The 21,696-nt window shown below is 43.3% G+C and overlaps 1 protein-coding gene across 1 annotated transcript; it reads left to right on the forward strand.

Moving 5' to 3' along the window:
* The first annotated feature begins 15,149 nt into the window (after positions 1–15,149).
* Positions 15,150–21,008, forward strand: LOC109902210 (terminal nucleotidyltransferase 5A). Its single transcript, XM_020498373.2, has 2 exons — positions 15,150–16,345; positions 16,984–21,008. Exons 1-2 carry the CDS (start codon positions 15,920–15,922, stop codon positions 17,761–17,763), a joined length of 1,206 nt encoding a protein of 401 aa, XP_020353962.1. The 5' UTR covers positions 15,150–15,919; the 3' UTR covers positions 17,764–21,008.
* Positions 21,009–21,696: the final 688 nt, after the last annotated feature.

Raw genomic sequence — 21,696 nt, forward strand, 5'->3', positions numbered from 1 at the left:
TTTTTTGGCTGAGTTTAGTTGTGTACAGGTGTGGGGCTGCCTCCCCCTATCTGATTCAGAGGGGTTGGATTAAATGAGGAAGACACATTTCTTTTGAATTCATTCAGTTGTGCGACTGACTAGGTGTCCCCTTTCCCATATGGGGGAGGGAATGCTGTAGGTGTTTGTTCCCCTGTGTGCTGCGTGTGTCAGGTTCTTGTCCAGTTCTGGTGTTTAGGTCACTATAGACTAGTATATGTTCCTGGGTCTGAAAATGGTTGATCTCCCTCTCTAGGATGAAGAAGCTGTCGTCATTAAAGTATGGGGAGTCTTTTGGGGGGATATTGGTAGCACACAGGTGGACATTTTTCTCTGTTGAGATTGACTTATTTATTTCTAACCAGATGTAAAATGCTCCTGTTTTAATTAACTTAATGGAGTGGGTTAGGTCTGGTCTATTACAAATTGGCATACCCCTAGACTCTTCCCTGTTTCACTATTGGTAGTTTGGTGGATGGGACTACCAGGTCTCTGTAACCTAGAGGGCAACCAGTGTGTCCATCACCTCTATACCATGTTTCTCGATCGAGTCATTTCTTAACAACCAGTAGGTAGGTTGTCAACCTTTTGAGTAAAATAAATGTCTCTCCCTCTCTCCCTGTGTTGTATTCACGAGGCACAAAGAAAAGAAGAAACAGGCCGAAACGGGGAGATACTATCTACACTTGTTCAGTAAGAAGCACTAGTTTTGTTTTCTGTTGCACAACGTTCTGCTACGTTGTGCTCCCATAAATACGACCCTGATGAGCGTAACAGAGCAGCAAGCCAGACATTCTGGGAGCACAGTCCTCCTGTGCAGGGACAGACGGAGACAGCATTTCTGTCAGTTTTGTTCTTCATCCTGCAGATGGGAAGCTCATAGTACCGTCAGTTGCCCTCCAGGCCAGCCAGAGGAGATAATGTACCTCAGGATTAATATGTTTATTGAGAAAAGGGAATCATTTATACGCTCTACGGAATACCATTTCCTTCCATCCCACATTCCCAGTCTGTGACATGGCGCTCCGATCCAACCCGGAGCATGGAACATTCCAGACAAAGGCCTAGCTACACCTGGGTCGTATTCACTAGTGCCCACCGTAGCAAAACAACAATTGTTTCTTGTTGGACAAGTACAGGTAGTCCCTACCTGTTTCTGTCAGTTTTTTTTTTGGTGCCTACTGAATGTGACCTTTTTGTCTTCCACCAGAATGGACATTTTCACACACCCCACCTTACTTCGACTTACTCAGTTGAATGACACCTTAGTCGTTGTCCCTCTGTTTTAGAGCAAAATTTGAGGCTTCATAATAATAACTGTGAGTCGGTCTTTGGCTTCATCTTATTATTCATTTCAGCCCCACCTCATTTGTGTGAGGCTGGGATCCTCATTTTGGAAATGAAAGGGTGATGAGACTGGACATGAGAGTAAGGTGATGAGTAGAATTTAAGATGACGCCGAAGAGGATGACTGACGTTTTACATGCCCGTAACCAATTGTTGTTCGTTGTTTGTAACTTGTTTTTTTATATGTTGCTGCTACTGTCTCTTATGACTGAAAATAACTTCTGGACATCAGAACTGGGATTACTCACCACAAACTTTTTCCTTTAACGAGTCCGCCGAAAAATATATACTGCTCTCCCGCGAACAGGCCCAGATCCCCGTCATTTGCGTAAAGAAAAGACTGAGGAAAAGAGGACGTAGATTGGGCTGCCTTTGGAGAATCCGTAGGCGAGCAAGTAAACTCCCACTGACATCAATTCTACTTGCTAACATGCAATCATTGGAAAATAAAATGGATGACTTACGATTACAATTATCCTACCAATGGGACATTAAGAACTGTAATATGTTTCACTGAGTCGTGGCTAAACGATGACATGGATAATATAGCGTTGGAGGGATTTTCGAATCACCGGCAGAACAGAGAAGCTACGTCGGGTAAGATGAGGGGTGGGGTGTGTGTCTTTTTGTCAATAATAGCTGGTGCACGATGTCTAATATTAAAGAAGTCTCAAGGTATTTCTCACCTGAGGTAGAGTACCTTATGATAAGCTATAGACCACACTATCTACCAAGAGAGTTCTCATCTATATTATCCGTAGCCATCTATTTACCATCACAGACCGATGCTGGCACTAAGACCGCACTCAACCAACTTTATAAGGCTATAAGCAAACCAAGAAAATACTCACCCAGAAGCGGTGTTCCTAGTGACAGGGAACTTTAATGCAGGCAAATTTAAATCTGTTTTCCAACATTTTTACCAGCATGTCACACCTGCAACCAGAGGTTAAAAAAACTATTGACCACCTTTTATCCCACACACAGAGATGCATACAAAGCTCTCCTCCGCCCTCCATTTGGCAAATCTTACCATAATTCTATCCTCCTGATTCCTGCTTACAAGCAAAAACTAAAGTAGGAAGTACCAGTAACTCGCTCAATACGGAAATGGTCAGATGACGCAGATGCTACGCTACAGGACTGTTTTTCTAGCACAGACTGGAATATGTTCCCGGGATTCATCCAGTATACCACCTCAGTCATCAGCAGCATCAATAAGTGCATTGACTACGTCGTTCCCACAGTGACCATACATACATATCACAACTAGAAGCCATGGATTACAGGCAACATCTGCTGCCACTTTCAAGGAGCGGGACACTTATAAGAAATCCCGCTAGGCCCTCAGGCGAACCATCAAACAAGCAAATCGTCAACACAGAATTAAGATTGAATCCTACTACACCGGCTCTGATGCTCGTTGGATGTGGCAGGGCTTAAACTATTACGGACTACAAAGGGAAACCCAGATGCGAGCTGCCCAGTGATGCGAGGCTACCAGTCATGCTAAATGCCTTTTTATGCTCACTTCGAGGAAAGCAGCACTGAAGCATGCACGAGAGCACCAGCTGTTCTGGATGACTGTCTGATAATGCTCTCGGTAGCCAATGTGAGGAAGACCTTTAAATCAAATCAAATCAAATCAAATTTATTTATATAGCCCTTCGTACATCAGCTGATATCTCAAAGTGCTGTACAGAAACCCAGCCTAAAACCCCAAACAGCAAGCAATGCAGGTGTAGAAGCACGGTGGCTAGGAAAAACTCCCTAGAAAGGCCAATACCTAGGAAGAAACCTAGAGAGGAACCAGGCTATGTGGGGTGGCCAGTCCTCTTCTGGCTGTGCCGGGTGGAGATTATAACAGAACATGGCCAAGATGTTCAATGTTCATAAATGACCAGCACGGTCGAATAATAATAAGGCAGAACAGTTGAAACTAGAGCAGCAGCACAGTCAGGTGGAAGTTGAAACTGGAGCAGCAGCATGGCCAGGTAGACTGGGGACAGCAAGGAGTCATCATGTCAGGTAGTCCTGGGGCATGGTCCTAGGGCTCAGGTCAGTTGAAACTGGAACAGCAGCATGGCCAGGTGGACTGGGGACAGCAAGGAGTTCAACAGCAAGGAGTTAAACAGTTCAACGTTCACAAAGCAGGACGTGTACTCAAAGCATGCGCGGATCAACTGGCAAGTGTCTTCACTGATATTTCAACCTCTCCCTGAGTCTGTAATATCTACATGTTTCAAGCAGACCACCATAGTCCCTGTGCCCAATGAAACTAAATGTAACCTGCCTAAATGATTACCGTCCTGTAGCACTCACGTCGGTAGCCATGAAGTGCTTTGAAAGGCTGGTTATGGCTCACATCGACAGCATCCTCCCGGATACCCTACACCCACTCCAATTTGCATACCGCCTCAGCAGATCCACAGATGAAGCCATCTCAATCGCACCTGACACTGCCCTTTCCCACTTGGAAAAAAGGAACACCTAGATGAGAATGCTGTTTATTGACTACAGCCCAGCGTTCAACACCATCGTGCTCATCACTAAGCTAAGGACCCTGGGACTAAACACCTCCCCCTGCAACTGGATCCTGGACTTCCGGAAGGGCCACCCCCAGGTGGTAAGGCAACAACACGTCTGCCACGCTGATCCTCAAACACTGGGGCCCCTCAGGGGTGTGTCCCCTCCTTGTCTCCCTGTTCACCCACGTCTGCGTTGCCAAACACTACTCCCTCACCATCAAGTTTGCTGACGACACAACAGTGGTAGGCCTGATCACCGACAATGAGGAGACAGCCTATAGGGAGGAGGTCAGAGAACTGGCAGTGTGGTGCCATGACAACAACCTCTCCCTCAATGTGAGCAAGACAAAAAGGAGCTGATCATAGACTACAGGAAAAGGCGGGCTGAACTGGCCCCCATTAACGTCAACAGAGCTGTAGTGGATAGAGTCGAGAGTTTCGAGTTCCTTGGTGTCCATATCACCAACGATCTATCATGGTCCAAACACAACTAGACAGTCATGAAGAGGGCACGATAAAACCTATTCCCCCTCAGGAGAATGAAAAGATTTTGCATGGGTCCCCAGATCCTCAAAAAGTTCTACAGTGCACCATCGCCTGATTTGGCAAGTGCTCGGCATCTGACAGTAAGGCGCTACAGAGGGTACTGCGTACAGGCCAGTACATCACTGGGGCCAAGCTTCCTGCAATCAGGACCTATATAATAGGCGATGTCAGAGGAAGCTCATAAAATTGTCAGAGACTCCAGTCATAGACTGTTTTCTCTGCTACCGCAAGGCAATCGGTACCAGAGCGCCAAGTCTAGGACCAAAAAGCTTCTTAATTGCTTCTACCCCCAAACCATAAGACTGCTGAACAATTAATCAAAATGGGCACCGGGCTATTACCTTGACACCCCTCCATTTGTTTTGTACACTGCTGCTACTCGCTGTTTATTATTTAGGCATAGTCACTTCACCCCTACCTACATGTACAAATGACCTCAAACCTGTACCCCCACACACAGACTCTGTACCGGTACCCCCTGTATATAGCCTTGTTTGTGTTACTTTTTTGCTTTTTTACTTTAGTTTATTTGGTAAATGTTTTCTTAACTTTCCTTGAACTGCATTGTTGGTTAAGGGCTTGTAAGTAAACATTTCACGGTAAGGTCTATACTTGTTGCATTCGGGCACGTGAAAAAGTTTGATTTGAATTACAACCTTGTCTCACATCACAATTTATCAACTATTTTTCACAAGTGTTCACATCTACAGCAAACAACTACAGCAAGACAAGCTTCTGGGTTCAGGGTGAGAGAATATAATTTCTGGCCACACCAGGCTCAAAACGAGCAGTTCAATAAAGATAATGTTCTAATTGAACTCAACACAGAACATCCCATAATGGACTTATGATACTAGTATGTCTCTTAAGTGGGCTGTGCGACTGTGGACTGATTTACGGTCTGTGCTTTCGGCTCTGTCCCTAATTAAGGTGGCCTTTGACTCTGGCCCTCTATAGGTTGTACTCTTACATCACTTTTGAGACTGACTCCGTGTCGAGTAAGAATACAATTCTGTTCTACCTCTTTGACTCTGCGACAAATGTCACTTTAACTCACTAGAGAGTGTCTGACAGTCCAAGAACATCATAAGTTGAGTGTTGAAGAGTTATTCATACGCTGCAGTCCTCACCCATCCATTGGCTAAAGTTCCTTCCAGCAGCTTATAGTCTCTCTTCATAGCCACGGAGAGTGTGGTTAGAGCCCCGCCAGGACTCCCAATCCCACTTAGCGGTCATGGAGCCAGTTAAGCATGGATTACTTGACTGCTCCACAATCGTCAGCTCAGCTGGCTGCTTTAGACCATTAAGGTCCGTTCCCAAGACAAGCTTGCACTGAGCGTGCCCACAACGTGCCGTCCTGCCATCTTGGCTGCTGTCTGGGGATGTCTTTGAAGCTCAATGAGGTTGGTGATTATGATGGGCTAAAACCACGTGCTACCTGGACCGCACCAAACATCCCGTCCTACTGGCCACTTGGCTAGACAACCAGGCTGCAGAAAATTGTCCTTTTTGTTTCTGTTGCTAGGCGTTGGACAAACCAAGGGTTGACATGACATTGTTTTGTCAGTTGTAGGTTTGTTGTATCCAGTCTTCGCCCACTACCTTTGTGAGGAGCAAAACTCCTATCACTTCCTATCCACGACATTATTGAATTAACAGCTCAATTACAATTAGTTAAGAGATTAGAAAAACACCTGAAATACACCGTGGTAGGCGTAAACGAGTGCCAAAGTTTGGAGGCTTTGCTATATTGGCCTAGCTGAGCCAGAGGTGCAGGTGTTGGGGCAGAGGTCTAGTGATGGTTGATGGCGTACGGTTGGACTGGAGAAATGTACCAGCCAAACCAACACAACACATGACAGGTGGAGGGTGAACCCACACAGCACAGCACACAGGTCAGATCAAATAGGGTCTGCTATGCCCATCACTCCCTAAAATGCTTTAGCAGCTAGCGGTGTGCATTCCTTCGCAGGTGTCACTGGACTCCCTAGTTGTCAGATCATATGCAGCCCATAATCCGGCCTATGAGACCTCCAGTAGGACAGAGATGGGCCTCTCTGTGTCTCCCTGAAACACGACCCGTACTGTTATCCTCAGTATGGCCCTGATAAAAGAAACCCAGATCAGTCTCACCATGTACCTACACACACACACACGCACGCGTGAACGTGCACACACATACATGCATGGATGCGCACTCACACACAGTCACACGCACGCCGGTGAAGTAGGAAACATCAATATTAAAGCAGCTGCTGCTTTTTCATTTGCCACGACCCTATCTCACCAGGAGTCAAAACACATTGACTGAGAAAAGCTGGAAATCCCATTCCGTCCGGGAGCTTCTGATCCACACCCAAAACTAACTGTGCCGTCAGTGCCAGGAATATCACGTCGACAGGACGAACTAATGCGACCCACCTGGAAATCCAGTCATCTTAGGCAGGGGGAAGGGGGAGACTGAGAGTTAAAGAGGTAGAGGAATAACAGGGGAGGACACAGATGACTTAAACCCTGCAGAAGTGCAGGTCTTATGCTTTATGAATTGTTATAAGTGTATGACCTTTCATAATGGCTCAAGACGTATAATACAGTTATGTGGGAAATGTTTATTTGACTCAAAATGCTTGGTATTTTGTCAGGATCATAATGAGTCTAGACGTCATACGCATGCATGACTCCTTAATAACATGTCTTACACTGCATTATAACCGCCTCATAATGCTGCCGCCTCATTATACCTGCAGGCTTTAAGTAAAGTGCTACAAATCGAACCTTAAGCTCTTTATCCCCACAAAATGCACTGCCCATATAATGGACTTTGCAACTTTGCAAAATGCATCTTGCATCACCATTAGTGGTATATGCAGATAACATGCAAGAGTTCCGGTCCTGGTCTCAACTGTAGCTCTACACAAAAATATCTAATCTAAGGTAGTTCATGTTACTCACTTCAGCTGCCAAGAGGAAACAGATTAGCCTAGATGTTTGTCAGATGTGAGTTACACAACTTCACAGCCAAAGATAGGAGATAAAAAAAACATGTAAAACACATGCCGCTGAAAGGAGTGGTCTACATTATGAAAAAACTTTTTTTGCTCATTTGCCCGCACTAATCAATTGCTTAGAAATGTAGAATGATTGAATAACTTGAAATTATGGAAAGGGGGTAATGACCACAGATATAGTGAAGGAAAGGGTAAAAGGTTTGAAAAAAATAAAGAGCACTTCAAATCCTCTGCATAAATCCTATGAAAGTCATACCCCACATGAAATCAAACTTTTCCATCTATATGACCTATTCCAACTATCTTAGTTTGGCATCTGTAGAATGTTTCAGAGCGATTGTGGCAGCGTATGTGTACGAACAGATATTTTTGCATTTGCTATAGGCCGAAGTCCCCACTCCCATCTAATCAGTGCCTCGGTAATCATTCACTCATGTTAGAGCATAATAACCGGTGCTTCCATCCCCTCCTGTTAAAATGAGGTCAGATGAGAGAGGTCAGACTGGCTCTATTGCTCTTAATGAGATAGAAATTCTCATCATGCCGCTACAGGACCCTGGACCTCCATGGCCCTCTGGGCAATCCATATACTGACACCACAACCCATGCGTCTCATCCAGCACATTAAAATAGGTCTAACTAGAAAACACATGAGTGCACTCTCCCCGGAACCGCATCGCCAAAATTTATTTGAGAGCCCTGCTCTCTATCCAACTCATTAGCGTTATGTGTTAATGTGTCGTTCCTCTCCATATGATCTGAGGAATTAGCTAGCTAGCCGCCCTGCTCGACTAAAGCGACTCGCTCACAAAACATGTTTAGTTAGCTATTGTATTTTGTTTTCAAAACATTGTTTCAGACGTCAATGACCTTCATTAGTTGTTGTTGGATGTGGAAGATGCAGACGAGTGAAGAATAGTGACTAAGACATTAGATTTTTAACTCCCCGACCGTCTCAAACTCTAAAGATGAGCTTAGGGGGAGATGATGTGGCAGTCCGAGAGGATGCGACTCTTCACGGTGCATCAATCCAATGGTTCCTTGCCAGCTGGTTGGCACAGTGAAAACCCTGGCTTCTTTTTGTTTATTGTCCTGATAATTTTTTATGGACCCTGGGGGCAGGCTCTCTGTGAGTGTAAAAGATCGTTTTTACGAGGGAGAGGGCCAACAATCACAGTTGAGAAATAAGATATTTTCAGATGTTGGGTCCTTCTGTGGTGCATTGAAGTGAAGGGTCTTTTCAACAGTGGCGTGTTAGTCATGGATGCCAAGGGAAGCCAGGATTCCCCCCAAAAAATGACCAACAAAAAATAAACAAATCATTTCTTTGTATGAGAAGCCCATCTATCTGATGTTGTCTGGTCAAAAAGAGGATGACAAAAAAGAGTACGATTACTGCACTGTACCGTACAGTATCGAAGAGCCCTCACTGCTGCTCGATCGTCCTATTTTTCCAACTTAATTGAGGAAAATAAGAACAATCCAAAATTAATTTAGTCTGCACAACTCTGCCAGGACCTAAGATCAAGGGAGACACTCAAGTGTTTTAGTACTATATCTCTTGACACAATGATGAAAATAGTCATGGCCTCTAAACCTTCAAGCTGCATACTGGACCGTGTTCCAACTAAACTACTGAAAGAGCTGCTTCCTGTGCTTGGCCATTCCTCTCAAAAATGTTAGAAAAGGTTGTTGCGCAGCAACTCACTGCCTTCCTGAAGACAAACAATGTATATGAAACACTTCAGTCTGGTTTTAGACCCCATCAAAGCACTGAGACTGCACTTGTGAAGGTTGTAAATTACCTTTTAATGGTGTCAGACCGAGGCTCTGCATCTGTCCTCGTGCTCCTCGACCTTAGAGCTGCTTTTGATACCATCGATCACCACATTCTTTTGGAGAGATTGGAAACCCAAATTGGTCTACACAGACAAGTTCTGGCCTGGTTTAGATCTTATCTGTCGGAAAGATATCAGTTTGTCTCTGTGGATGGTTTGTCCTCTGACAAATCAACTGTAAATGTTGGTGTTACTCAAGTTTCCGTTTTAGGACCACTATTGTTTTCACTATATATTTTATCTCTTGGTGATGTCATTTGGAAACATAATGTTAACTTTCACTGCTATTCAGATGACACACAGCTGTACATTTCGATGAAACATGGTGAAGCCCCAAAATTGCCTTTGCTGAAAGCCTTCGTTTCAGACATAAGGAAGTGGATGGCTGCAAATGTTCTACTTTTAAACTTGGACCAAACAGAGATGCTTGTTCTAGGTCCCAAGAAACAAAGAGATCTTCTGTTGAATCTGACAATTAATCTTGATGGTTGTACAGTTGTCTCAAATAAAACTGTGAAGGACCTCGGCGTTACTCTGGACCCTGATCTCTCTTTTGACGAACATATCAAGACTGTTTCAAGGACAGCTTTTTTCCATTTACGTAACATTGCAAAATTCAGAAACTTTATGTCCAAAAATTTTGCAGAAAAATGAATCCATGCTTTTTTCACTTCTAGATTAAACTACTGCAATGCTCCACTTTCCAGCTACCCGGATAAAGCACCAAAAAATGTGATCATATTACTCCAGTGCTAGCCTCTCTACATTGGCTTCCTATTTCCAGCTACCCAGCTACAGTCCACCTGGCCATGCTGCTGCTCCAGTTTCAACTTCCACCTGACTGTGCTGCTGCTCCAGTTTCAACTGTTCTGCCTTATTATTATTCGACCATGCTGGTCATTTATGAACATTTGAACATCTTGGCCATGTTCTGTTATAATCTCCACCCGGCACAGCCAGAAGAGGACTGGCCACCCCACATAGCCTGGTTCCTCTCTAGGTTTCTTCCTAGGTATTGGCCTTTCTAGGGAGTTTTTCCTAGCCACTGTGCTTCTACACCTGCATTGCTTGCTGTTTGGGGTTTTAGGCTGGGTTTCTGTACAGCACTTCAGCACATCAGCTGATGTAAGAAGGGCCAATATAAATACATTTGATTTTATTTGCTTCCCGTAACATTGAATACAAGGGAAGCCAGCGTGCATTTGGCCTCCCTTGATAAAAACAATAGTCAATCAGCATTGAGCTCAACTGTGAATGGTCCCGATTCACCCCCCCCAAAAAGTGTCAATGGAAGCCAGTTTGGATTTGGCTTCACACCAATCACATCACGAACACAGCCAAACGACAGTGACAGAAAAAACTTGAATTGTTGCATCTCGTTGTTGTTTTCCTCCGGTGTCTCGCTAGCTAAAATTGTCCTGTTCCTAAATTAACAAAGGATGGAGATAGGGATTTGGACTTGTGGTTTTTACTAAATTCTCCGTACTGGCCAATGATAATAAAGGCGATTCTGATCCAACCATAAATTCATACATTCTGCGTGCCCCTGGCCTGAAAGGATGGAAGTTCAATATGTAGATAGATATAGTAGGCTAATGTTAACTAGCTGGTTCATCATTGCCCATGAAAGGAAGTTAGGCTAGCGAGCAAGCATTTCAGCCAGGACAACAAAAACTAAACGTGTGTTGCCTACCGTATGATCGCCATAGACCGTTTCGGCGACATGAAAGAGAGGAGGATGGTATTGGCGTTTCTCTACAAGTAGGGTGAGTCAACATGTTGTTTTTGTACTTGTACGAACACACACACAGAGACATTGGTACCATGGACAGCCACATCATATTTAGTTTACGTTGATTGGACTAAATTGTTTTTGGTATCTTTTAATTGTCACTTTATTAGACTAAGCATAGGTGATTTGATGATGTGGAAGTTGAAATTGTGCTGGAATAGTGGAGGCATCTCCTGTTTTCTTTGCGACTTGCAGTAACTCTCTGTGATTCTAAATAAATAGTTGTCTGAAAATGTCAAACATGAACTTGATTGTCCACGCTGTATGTCATGTAACTGTTTTTTAAATATATTTTTTTACATGCAATAGGATTTGTGGACATATGTTGTTTTCCGGTTTTGTAATGAAACAAAGGTGGTTGAATTTATTCTGCCCCCTCGTATTGTCTCTGCCTTTAGGCTTATATATCACGGTGGCAAGGCATATGAACTAACATGTTCTAGTGCAAACAACACAATTATCACAACACACAATATGCAATTGTTTTCCCTGGCTTGGCATCCCCGGTGATTTGACCCATCCACCGCTACTGCTTTTCAAAGCACGCACTGATTATGGCATCTCTGAAGATAAAGTTGTCTGTAATTATATAAAATTCAGAATTGTCCATGCAATGAGGATGTTTCCAGTCACCAAATGCATAATGTGACAATTTTTGCATATCCTTTTTTTCCATGCAGCCCCTGTCAACCACTGTTGAGGAATACACACCTAATGTCTCTATGGCAACCACTCTGATTTGGCTGGAGTGGAGATGGCTGGTGCACAGAGCTCTTGAACGAAGGCCAACCCATACCGCCACACCTGGGAAATACATTGACTCCTCACATACATTTCCAGATGTGAGTTACTATTTGAGAGACTTGTGATCTCTCATTGGACTGTCCACCAATAAAAAGCTGTATAAGCGTGAGTGAGATGCATGATTTCAAATCATTTGCATATGGAAGTATGGCTGTGAATTTATCGGATCGAAGTCTATAATGCTTAAAATAAAATAAAATTGTATTAGTCACATACACATGTTTAGCAGATGTTATTGCAGGTGTAGCGAAATGCTTGTTTCTCTAGCTCCAATAGTGCAGTAATATCTAACAATTTACAACGATACACACAGATCTAAAAGTAAAATGATGGCATTAAGAAATGTATAACTATTAGGACGAGCAATATCGGAGTCCGGAGTATAAATATATAGTATGATGTATGTGGATAGAATATTTAGTATATCTGTAGAATATCTGTATATATCTGTAGGATAGAATAGTGTATATTTATAGATTTTTTTTTATAGGATAGCATTGACTAGAACAATACACACATCTAAAGTAAAGGAATGGAATTAAGAATATATATAAATATAATATAAGTATTTGGACTAGCCATGTCGGAGCGGTTTTGATTGTGAATGATCAGTGATTTAAGTGAATGCAATTACCTCTGACCCCCTGTTGTGATGTGTGACTGCAGGTAGGCTCTGGGATCTCTGCTCTGCTGTGGGCTAAGAGTTAATGGGATAATCTGGGTTTACAGGGCTGGGTGGCAGCAGTGACGCAGGGTTTGCACTGCTTGATAGATGCCCTGAAGGCTGCCCCACCCCGACCGGCCATGACATGGCACAGCATGTTAGTCCTAATATGAAATGTTTGACTTTGGCAGGTTTCTCTCTGATGTTTGATGGAGGTGAGCGTCTGTTTCTCTGATGCTAGCTGTCATGCTGTGCTGCACTGTGCCATGGAAGTTCAGTCTGACACTGACATTAGAGTCTGACTAACACTGTGCTGTTGTGTCAGCTGTCTCACTCACACTTCAGTAGAGAGCATTAAGCCCAGGGGGGTATGATGATGGGGAAAACAAGGGATTCAAGACAACAGAGACCGCTAATGTCCACAACACACATTCACAACACTAGTTAGCCCAGGCCAGGGGGTATATTGGCCAAGAAGAGAGAAATACATGGTTGCATACAGGGACTAAACTCATATTGTCAGAACTTCTATGGCTGGACACGTCCCCATCACATTCATAAGACCACTGAGCTAGTCAGGCTTTCCCGAGCCTCTAGGCTAAAGTCCCCTCAACATTGGTAAGACCCCTCCCACATTAAAAAAGACTAGTTTACTATAGAATATTGAAGTACTTACTATAGAATTCTATAGTAAACTGAAGTATACTGTAGAATAATATACTACACACTGTATTATCCCTCAATCATGTGTAGTAATTATAATAGAATGTTGTATCTTTAGAATACTGTAGTAAATACTACAGTAATGTCTTCAAAAACACTACTCTTTTTAACTATAGTAAATACTACAGTATTTAAATTGTGTATACCCTGCCCATTTCCCACCCCCACATTGCAATTTGTGCCACACCTTAGTGAGATACCTACATGCTAAGTATAGACCAGACCATATATTGTGTTTCCTACAGGTTATAGAGAAGAGCAGCAGCTCTGAAATATCCGTTCAGACCCCAGACCTACCTACCTACAGGTTATGGAAAATGAGCTCTCTTCAGTATTTTTCCAGTAGGTTTTCTGAAGGAAAAAGCCTCAACTTCTATGTCAAAGATAATAAAACACTATAGTAAATACTGCAGTGACATCTGCAAAAACACTACAGTAAATCCTACAGTATACTACAGTCCACAAAAACACATTGTTAATTACTATAGTCTATACTACAGCTTTATTTTACTACAGTATTGATACTATACTTAACTGTAAATACTCAGTAAATACTACAGTATTCACAGTAGTGTTTTTGCGGACGCAAAACACTACAGCGAATAAATACTAAAGTTAAATCCACAAAACACTACAGTGAATACTATAGTATTTATACCATAGTATACTATAGTATTTTGTCATGTGGGCTGGGATCAGATACAGCTTAACCAGGCACTAAATCAGGTCACGACTTATATTGTTTGATAGAAACAACCCTAGGGTTGGAGGTTAGGAAAGAGAGTGTTCTTTGGAGGTGAGAGTTTGGGGGCCTGGTTTAGGAAATGGCATTAGGGAAACCATAATTAGGTATGTGCTGGTCCTGTGTGGTTCTAGGAACGCCAAGGTCATGGGTTCAAATCATGCAGGGATCACATACTAAAAATGTATGCACTCACTGTATTAAAAGTTGCCTTGGAGAAAACATTTGCTGTAAGTGGCATATTTACATGACATTTCCTCAACACAGCAAGTAAATGTCAATATAGGAAAACTGGAACTCTCTAAAATAGACAAACTGTAGGAAGTGTCATATTCTATGTTATGACTCACAAAAAAGTACTCAATTGTCATACTTGGGGAAAAGTAAAGATACCTTAATAGAAAATGACTCGAGTGAGTCACCCCGTAAAATACTACTACTTAAGTATCAAAAGTATAAATTATTTCAATTGTTTTTTTTGTTGTTTTTTAAAGGATACCCAGGCGCACACTCCAACACTCAAATAAGGCATTTGTGTTTAGTGAGTCCGCCTGATCAGAGGCAGTAGGGATGACAAGGGATGTTCGCTTGAGAAGTGTGTGAACTGGACCATTGTCCTGTCAAAATGTAACTAGTACTTTTGGGTGTCAGGGAAAAAGTACATTTTCTTTTGGAATGGAGTGAAGTAAAAGTTGGCAAAAATATAAATTGTAAAGTACAGATACCCCAAAAAACGACTTAAGTAGTACTTTAAATTATTTTTACTTTAGTACTTTACACCACTGCTCACAATATGTTGTTGCTGGATATTTTTCAAATTACTCAGAGATTTGGTTAGGATTGTAATCTAACTTTTTCCTCTTTCCCATAGAGGGCGGTATGGCAATGTCAACTCAAAGGTAGGCTTTTGCTCCACAATTTTTGTATGGTCAATAAAATCCTGCAAGTCAAAATAACATTTCTTTATAATGAAAGCCTTACATTTCCTATAAATTACGACTTAATCTCAAAGGAGGGCACATTAGGTTATTATACTTTCAATGAACTGTGCCTGCATTTCATTAGAGAATATACAAAACGGTCATGTCCCTCGTTCCGTTTTTTAAGGGAAACGGAAGTTAGGTTAAATTCTGTATACCTGATAACTGGGGTTGTACATAGCATGTGACATTCCTAAAACTGTACCTGCCTTTCAGGGAGAAGCGACGCCCACAAGCCAAGCACAATGGATAGGTAACGGTTAACTTTGGAAACCAAAGTAGCCAAACTAAACCACCATACTTTTCACGTGACAAGTTACTTGGAAGGCTTTCAGAATTTATTGGAGACGAAAAGGGAATCAAATATTTAGAAGTTGCGCGTCACAATCGACGGGATTCCACAGAGGGCTGATCACTGCAGAACTTGCCAAGTGCGTATTCATGCAAATAAAAATAAAAAAATCATAGGCGTGCCTTTGGCGATGGAGTCACAGCCCGAACTCAGAACTCCTAGTATACCAACAAGCTCCAAAGACGGTGATGCGCAGAGCTCGGATGCACTGAGTGACAACCGACGAGGAAACGTTTCACGGTCTATAAAGAAAGGAAAAGGCAGAAGTGACGACTATCTTTGAGAGAAGATCTTATTTACTGTCCTCCCTCATCTCACGACAAAAGACACGCGAGTCAACGGGAGTTAGCAGCTGGTCATTTCTTTACTGCGCACTGAGTAGCCTATTTCGCCTTGATTTTATTTATGTTACAGTATAATATAGAGGTACTGCACTCTGACTGAAGATACCGATGTGGATGAAGTTGACATTGCTCCTCTATAATAGCCTACTGTCACTGCGCGTAAAATCCACATTTGGATACGGACCTGTCTCTAAAGAAACTTCATAGTCAATTGCCGTTTAATTTTCTCCACAATGTCTGAAGAACATAGTTGCACTGGTGCTAGTCCTATAACTGAGGTTGAAAACAGCAATATCAGCGTTCTCGGCTGGGAACAAGTGCAGCGCCTTGATGCTATCCTGACAGAGACCATTCCCATCCACGGCCGTGGAAACTTCCCCACTTTGGAGATGAAACCCCGACAAATAGTGAAGGTGGTGCGTAGTCGAATGGAGGAGAGGAATATCCACGTCCGGGACGTGCGGTTGAACGGGTCTGCTGCAAGCCACGTTCTTCATGAGGATAGCGGACTGGGCTACAAGGACCTTGACCTAATCTTTTGCGCTGATATGAAAGGGGAAAGTGATTTTCAGATTGTGAAGGATATCGTTTTGGACTGTCTCCTGGACTTCTTACCTGACGGAGTGAATAAGCAGAAAATATCACCATTGACTTTAAAGGTAGGCTACATTTTCCAGTCAACAGTTATTGAAATAAATCAAATGGCTATTTAGAAATAAATTAAATTTATAAATATAGCTAATTGGGCTTTTACTCACCTTTGCCCTATTGCACATCATTGTGCATGTTATTTAAAAGTGCAATAAGACACGTTTACTGATAGTATAATGTTGATTTCATCCAGTTAAGAGGATTGCAGTAAGCCCATTTAAAGCACATCCTGTTTCCTCGGCCACATACGTTCCATAGATAGGGCAGCCAATATTTGCCCCTAGGCTACAGAAACATTCTGTGGGCTACAGAAACATGCAAAGAAAATATGTGCCAATGTAATTACATTTATACATCTTTATGTGGCGCTATAGAAGATGAACTGTTCCTGATTTAGTGCTTGTATCGGTTGAATTGGATTTAGATCAGGAGTAGGCTACAGTATTTATATCCATGACAGTTATTTCTTTATGATCATAGTGGCGCAAAATTATTTATACAGTATGTATACAGTATTTTAAAAATCCACTCACAGTTATTCATTTGAACTGAGCAAAGGGCCTTTTATAAAGTATACATACAGTATTTCTATCCACTGGCAACTGGAGCTAAAGATGAATTTCCCCTGTGTGTTTCTGTCGGACAGGAAGCCTATGTGCAGAAGATGGTGAAGGTGTGCAATGATTCAGACCGCTGGAGCCTCATCTCCCTCTCCAACAACAGAGGAAAGAACGTGGAGCTCAAGTTTGTCGACTCTCTGAGGCGGCAGTTTGAATTCAGCGTGGACTCCTTCCAGATCAAGCTGGACTCCTTGCTGCTGTTCTATGACTGCTCTGAGAACCCCATGGCCGAGACCTTCCATCCCACCATCGTGGGGGAGAGTGTGTTTGGGGACTTTGATGCTGCCCTCGACCACCTACGCCAGAAGGTGATCTGCACGCGCAACCCAGAGGAGATTCGGGGCGGCGGTCTGCTCAAGTACTGTCACCTGCTGGTAAGGGGCTTCCAGGCCGACTCCGAGACGGAGATGAAGTCCCTGCAGCGTTACATGTGCTCGCGCTTCTTCATCGACTTCTCGGATATCAGCGAGCAGCAGCGCAAGCTGGAGTCCTACCTGCAAAACCACTTTGTGGGCCTGGAGGACCGCAAGTACGACTACTTGATGACCCTGCATGGGGTGGTCAACGAGAGTACGGTGTGCCTGATGGGACATGAGAGGCGGCAGACCCTGGGGCTGATCGCCATGCTGGCGGTGCGCGTGCTGGCCGAGCAGAACGTCATCCCAAATGTGGCTAACGTCACCTGCTACTACCAGCCAGCCGCCTACGTGGCAGACGGTAACTTCAGTAACTACTACATAGCCCAGGTACAGCCCATGTTCCACTGCCAGCAGCATGCCTACTCCTCCTGGCTACCCTGCAACTGAGACAGCACAGGGAAAGGAAGGAAGGATGGAAGGAAGGAGTGAGAGAGGGGGAGGGAGACTCACTGTAAAGTGTTTTTCAGATAAATGAATGAGAAAAAAGGTATCCCCATGACTCGCCAACCTGTATTGAATTTAATTTAGTCATGTTCTGTTAGAGAGTGATGGTGGGGGGGAGAAAATAACAGTTGGGTCTCAGCTCCTGTGAGGTCCATCTTAAACCAATGGCAGGACAGTTTACTGTGAAAATGCCACCCTGTCCGACACCTAATGGGATGGGGTTTTGCCCAATACAACGCAAACGATGATGGACAAGAATGAAAGCAGCAGCAATACTTTCATTGACACTCACCTGGATCGACTGACTCTGTTGCAAACTGAAAACGCCGTTAAATTGAGCGATAGACGGACAATAATGTGTGGCTGCATCTGTGTCCTGTGGTGTCCAGCTGCCTCCATGGCTGTGAGGATGATGCAGGCCCCTTTGCTCTCTGGGGGGTGTGTGGCTTGCACCCTGACGCGTGCTGGGCAATGCCCCAGCAACACAGGGGTTACTAGAGCACCATAAAACTCAATTTCTGGTGCGACATCGTCACAAGCTTTGAGTGACAAACTACACCTTAACTAGTAATGATTGATATGAACATGATGTGTTTACAAACCAAAGATTTTTCATTTATTGTTTTCAATACCCAAGTTTGGTGGGGAAGAAAAACAACGTATAATGCTATCTATATTTGTATATGTGAACACATGTTTTAAGTGCCTAATGCCTATCAGTAGTATAGGTAGAGGAATAATGAGCAGCAGGCCATATCATTTTGTGAATAAATCCAGTTTGATTTTCGTCAGGCACACAAGACAATAGCACCCAAGTGGCTTGTGAATGTAACCGTGAAATCCTGGTACAGTCCGTGTTGATGTCATATCTTTTGGAAGAAAACAACATATCCCCTTGCAGTCATAGAGTATTAGTCGATGGGGGAGAGATGGGGCTTTTGCTGTACTTTGTACAAAGTAGTTTGACAGGTTGATGCATGACCTCGCGTTAACGTTTGTGGATATTTGAAATATTCCAGCTCCAATTAACAATAGCAGAACCTCCTCATAGGTGTGTTGAAGCCACAGAGGCTAGAGCACTATTTTCCGTTGCTCCCCCGTAGTCATTTTCAGACAAACAAACTCCACAGGAATATTAGTTTGTGCCATAGTGCATGTACAGAGATGGTTTAATATTGTTTTGTCGTTGTTCATGTTGACTGTTTCAGTTTCATATGGATTACTGTATATTCAGTTTCACACGGTTTAAACTTTACTGTATTTTGTATAGGGGTGCTTATCTTTTAACTCGCCTTTTGTAGCACGTTCACAGCAGGCTGAGGGATTGACAAAACCTTTGTCGGAAAGAAATAGGTCGAAAAAATAAACACAGGAGGTAAAAGATGCAGAACGGATCGAAAAGGCAGAGAGCGAGTCGGTGTGTGTGTTCCTGTGCTGCCTTCTAGGATGATACTTGCTGAGACACCCTAGCAGGGAATTACACAGCTGCCGAAGAGGTTGAACTAAGCTGGGCTGTGTTTGTCGTGTGTGCACTCGCTTTGGGTCGGCTGCATACCTACCAGACAATGTTGTGCCAAATGTTTATCTGCCGCTTGCCCAATGTTGAATGAGTGTTCTGCCTTTTGTCGATGGAGCGTGAGGTTGAGGATGTGTTGTTTTTATATTGAAGGACAGATATTGAGCTGTAAGGGGGGGGGGGGAACTTGTGAAGGAGTGCAAGTGAAGGACAGAGGAAAGTGTGAGAGGCAGGGAGCTGGGCTGGGGAGATAGGTGCAGATGGTGAAGGGGTTTGTCTTGCTTTCACCCAAGACAGACATGCACAGTGGTAATACCTCTCTCTCTCTCTCCCATCTTTAAGAGGACCTAAGCAGAGTGAATAGGCAGGAGAGAGAGGGGGGTCCTGGTACACACAACACAACTTTAGGGAGGTAGCCTGTTATTATCATTACCTCTGTGTGTCAGGGCCTCTTCTCTGTGGGACTAAACAGATATCCACGCATGCCTTATGAGCTTTGATAACATTCCCTGGGTTGGTGCACTGCCATTGTATTACTGTAAATGACTTGTTAATTGAGGCTAGGTTAGGCGGTGGCTACATGATCTAGCTGCTATGCCGTAAGTTCCAAGCCCATGGGGAAATACTGTCTCATGCTAATTCAGTTTCTCTAATGCCATTTCTAAACATAACATCTGAAACATGTTGATAGGAACTGATAGGAATTGATTTTTTGACATAAAGATGAAAATGATTGATGATTCATCACCAGTATTGTGGGTCTTGGGGTGAGAGACAGTGTTATTAAAAATAGCAACGTCGGTGTGCACTATACAAATCTAAAGTGTGTATCTTTAGAGAAGAACGAACAGTGTTTTCACTGTGGGTGGGATTCCTGGCTTCCCACTAGTGTACAAATGGGTCATGTCACAACTCTTTAGGACATCTTAAGGAAACTACTGTCTTTGTCACCACTGATGAGATCCTGCTCTTGTCTGCTCTCCTCTCCCCTCACTCCCATAATGTGTAAGCTGTAACGCAGCTCGTTTAGGGAGAAAGTGAATGGACATCTAATGGAGTTCTACAGGGTGGAGGCACTCCATAGGGGATGTGAATCGGCTTAGGTGACCACTGTGTGACTGTAACCTGGGTGGTCAAGAGAACAGAGAGAAATGTACTCTCTACTCAAATCATTCTGTAGACTCCTTTATCTCTCTTTGGCTATTTCACATGTTCTGGTCTAGCATTTTTTTCTTTTCTTTTTGACTGTACATTTGGATGATATTGTCTGGATCGTGCAGGTGGTGTGTGTTCTCATCTCTTCTCACACTGTGAAATTGGCTCAGAACAGCTCAGCCAACACCCAGTCTACCATGTAGTTAGCAAGCAACACACAGGCTACTATGAGTTACTGCATTGTCTGGTATGCATTGTTTCAACTTTTCACCTCCTATTCATGCAGTCTTTTTCAATCAAACCTACAAAAAAAGAAAAAGCCTGCCTTATATGTATTTTTTATGATTGTTATTTTTATAATTGTATCAGACACTACCATGTTGCAGCGCTTTGGAATCTGGAATCAGGTTGCAAAATATCATTTCTCAGCTTACATTTTTTTTGCAGATCTTGTAAATGTGTCTGTTTCGAAGATAAAGAATGTTTTCATCATTAAAAAAAAAACCTGAAACCCACATTTTCATCTCAGTTTCTTGTTTGTAACGATGTTTGTAGAAGAATCTATGACTGAATTGTGTTGACGATGACACTCAACTGTCTGCTCTGATTGTTCCTGTCTAGCGTTAGGCTATATCCCCAAACCACCACCAACGCTCAATGTCCAGGCTTGGCCTCAATGGTCTGCCCATCAAGGCAACTGACTTCAGGCTTCTTTTTCATGAGAGGGCATCTCTTTTAACTGATACTGGCGATTCAGCAGCTGTTTAGAAGGCTGGGTTCCCTGCTTACAGAGGACAATCCTGGCCAGATCCTGGCAGACCAGACCCAAAGGGCACCGGCAGAGAACTGCTCCACCGCTGCCAGAAATAGCTGGTGGTGAGTGTGAGGGATTTGCGTCCACCCAAAAAGAGACTTTAATGCTTTTGTGTTGTGAATATCTTTGCCTGCTCATCAAATTCTCTTTCGGAATTACCCAGTGCCTCCCATCCACATCACTGTAAATGTTGACTGACTGATCAGGCAAGGGCAGGGTAGCAGTGAATGGACCAGTTCCATGGATTGAAATGGAGCTCTAAAGCAACTTAGCTCTAGTATGGGTCATATGAGTCACATGTCTCATTGTCCCACAAAGAAAGAACGTGGGAGAGAGAAAGATGAGTAAGGAAGTAAGCTATATTTATGAGCCATGATAAGGATATTATCCC

This window comes from Oncorhynchus kisutch, linkage group LG13 (assembly GCF_002021735.2).
Source record: "Oncorhynchus kisutch isolate 150728-3 linkage group LG13, Okis_V2, whole genome shotgun sequence".
In the NCBI taxonomy this organism is placed as follows: Eukaryota; Metazoa; Chordata; class Actinopteri; order Salmoniformes; family Salmonidae; genus Oncorhynchus; species Oncorhynchus kisutch.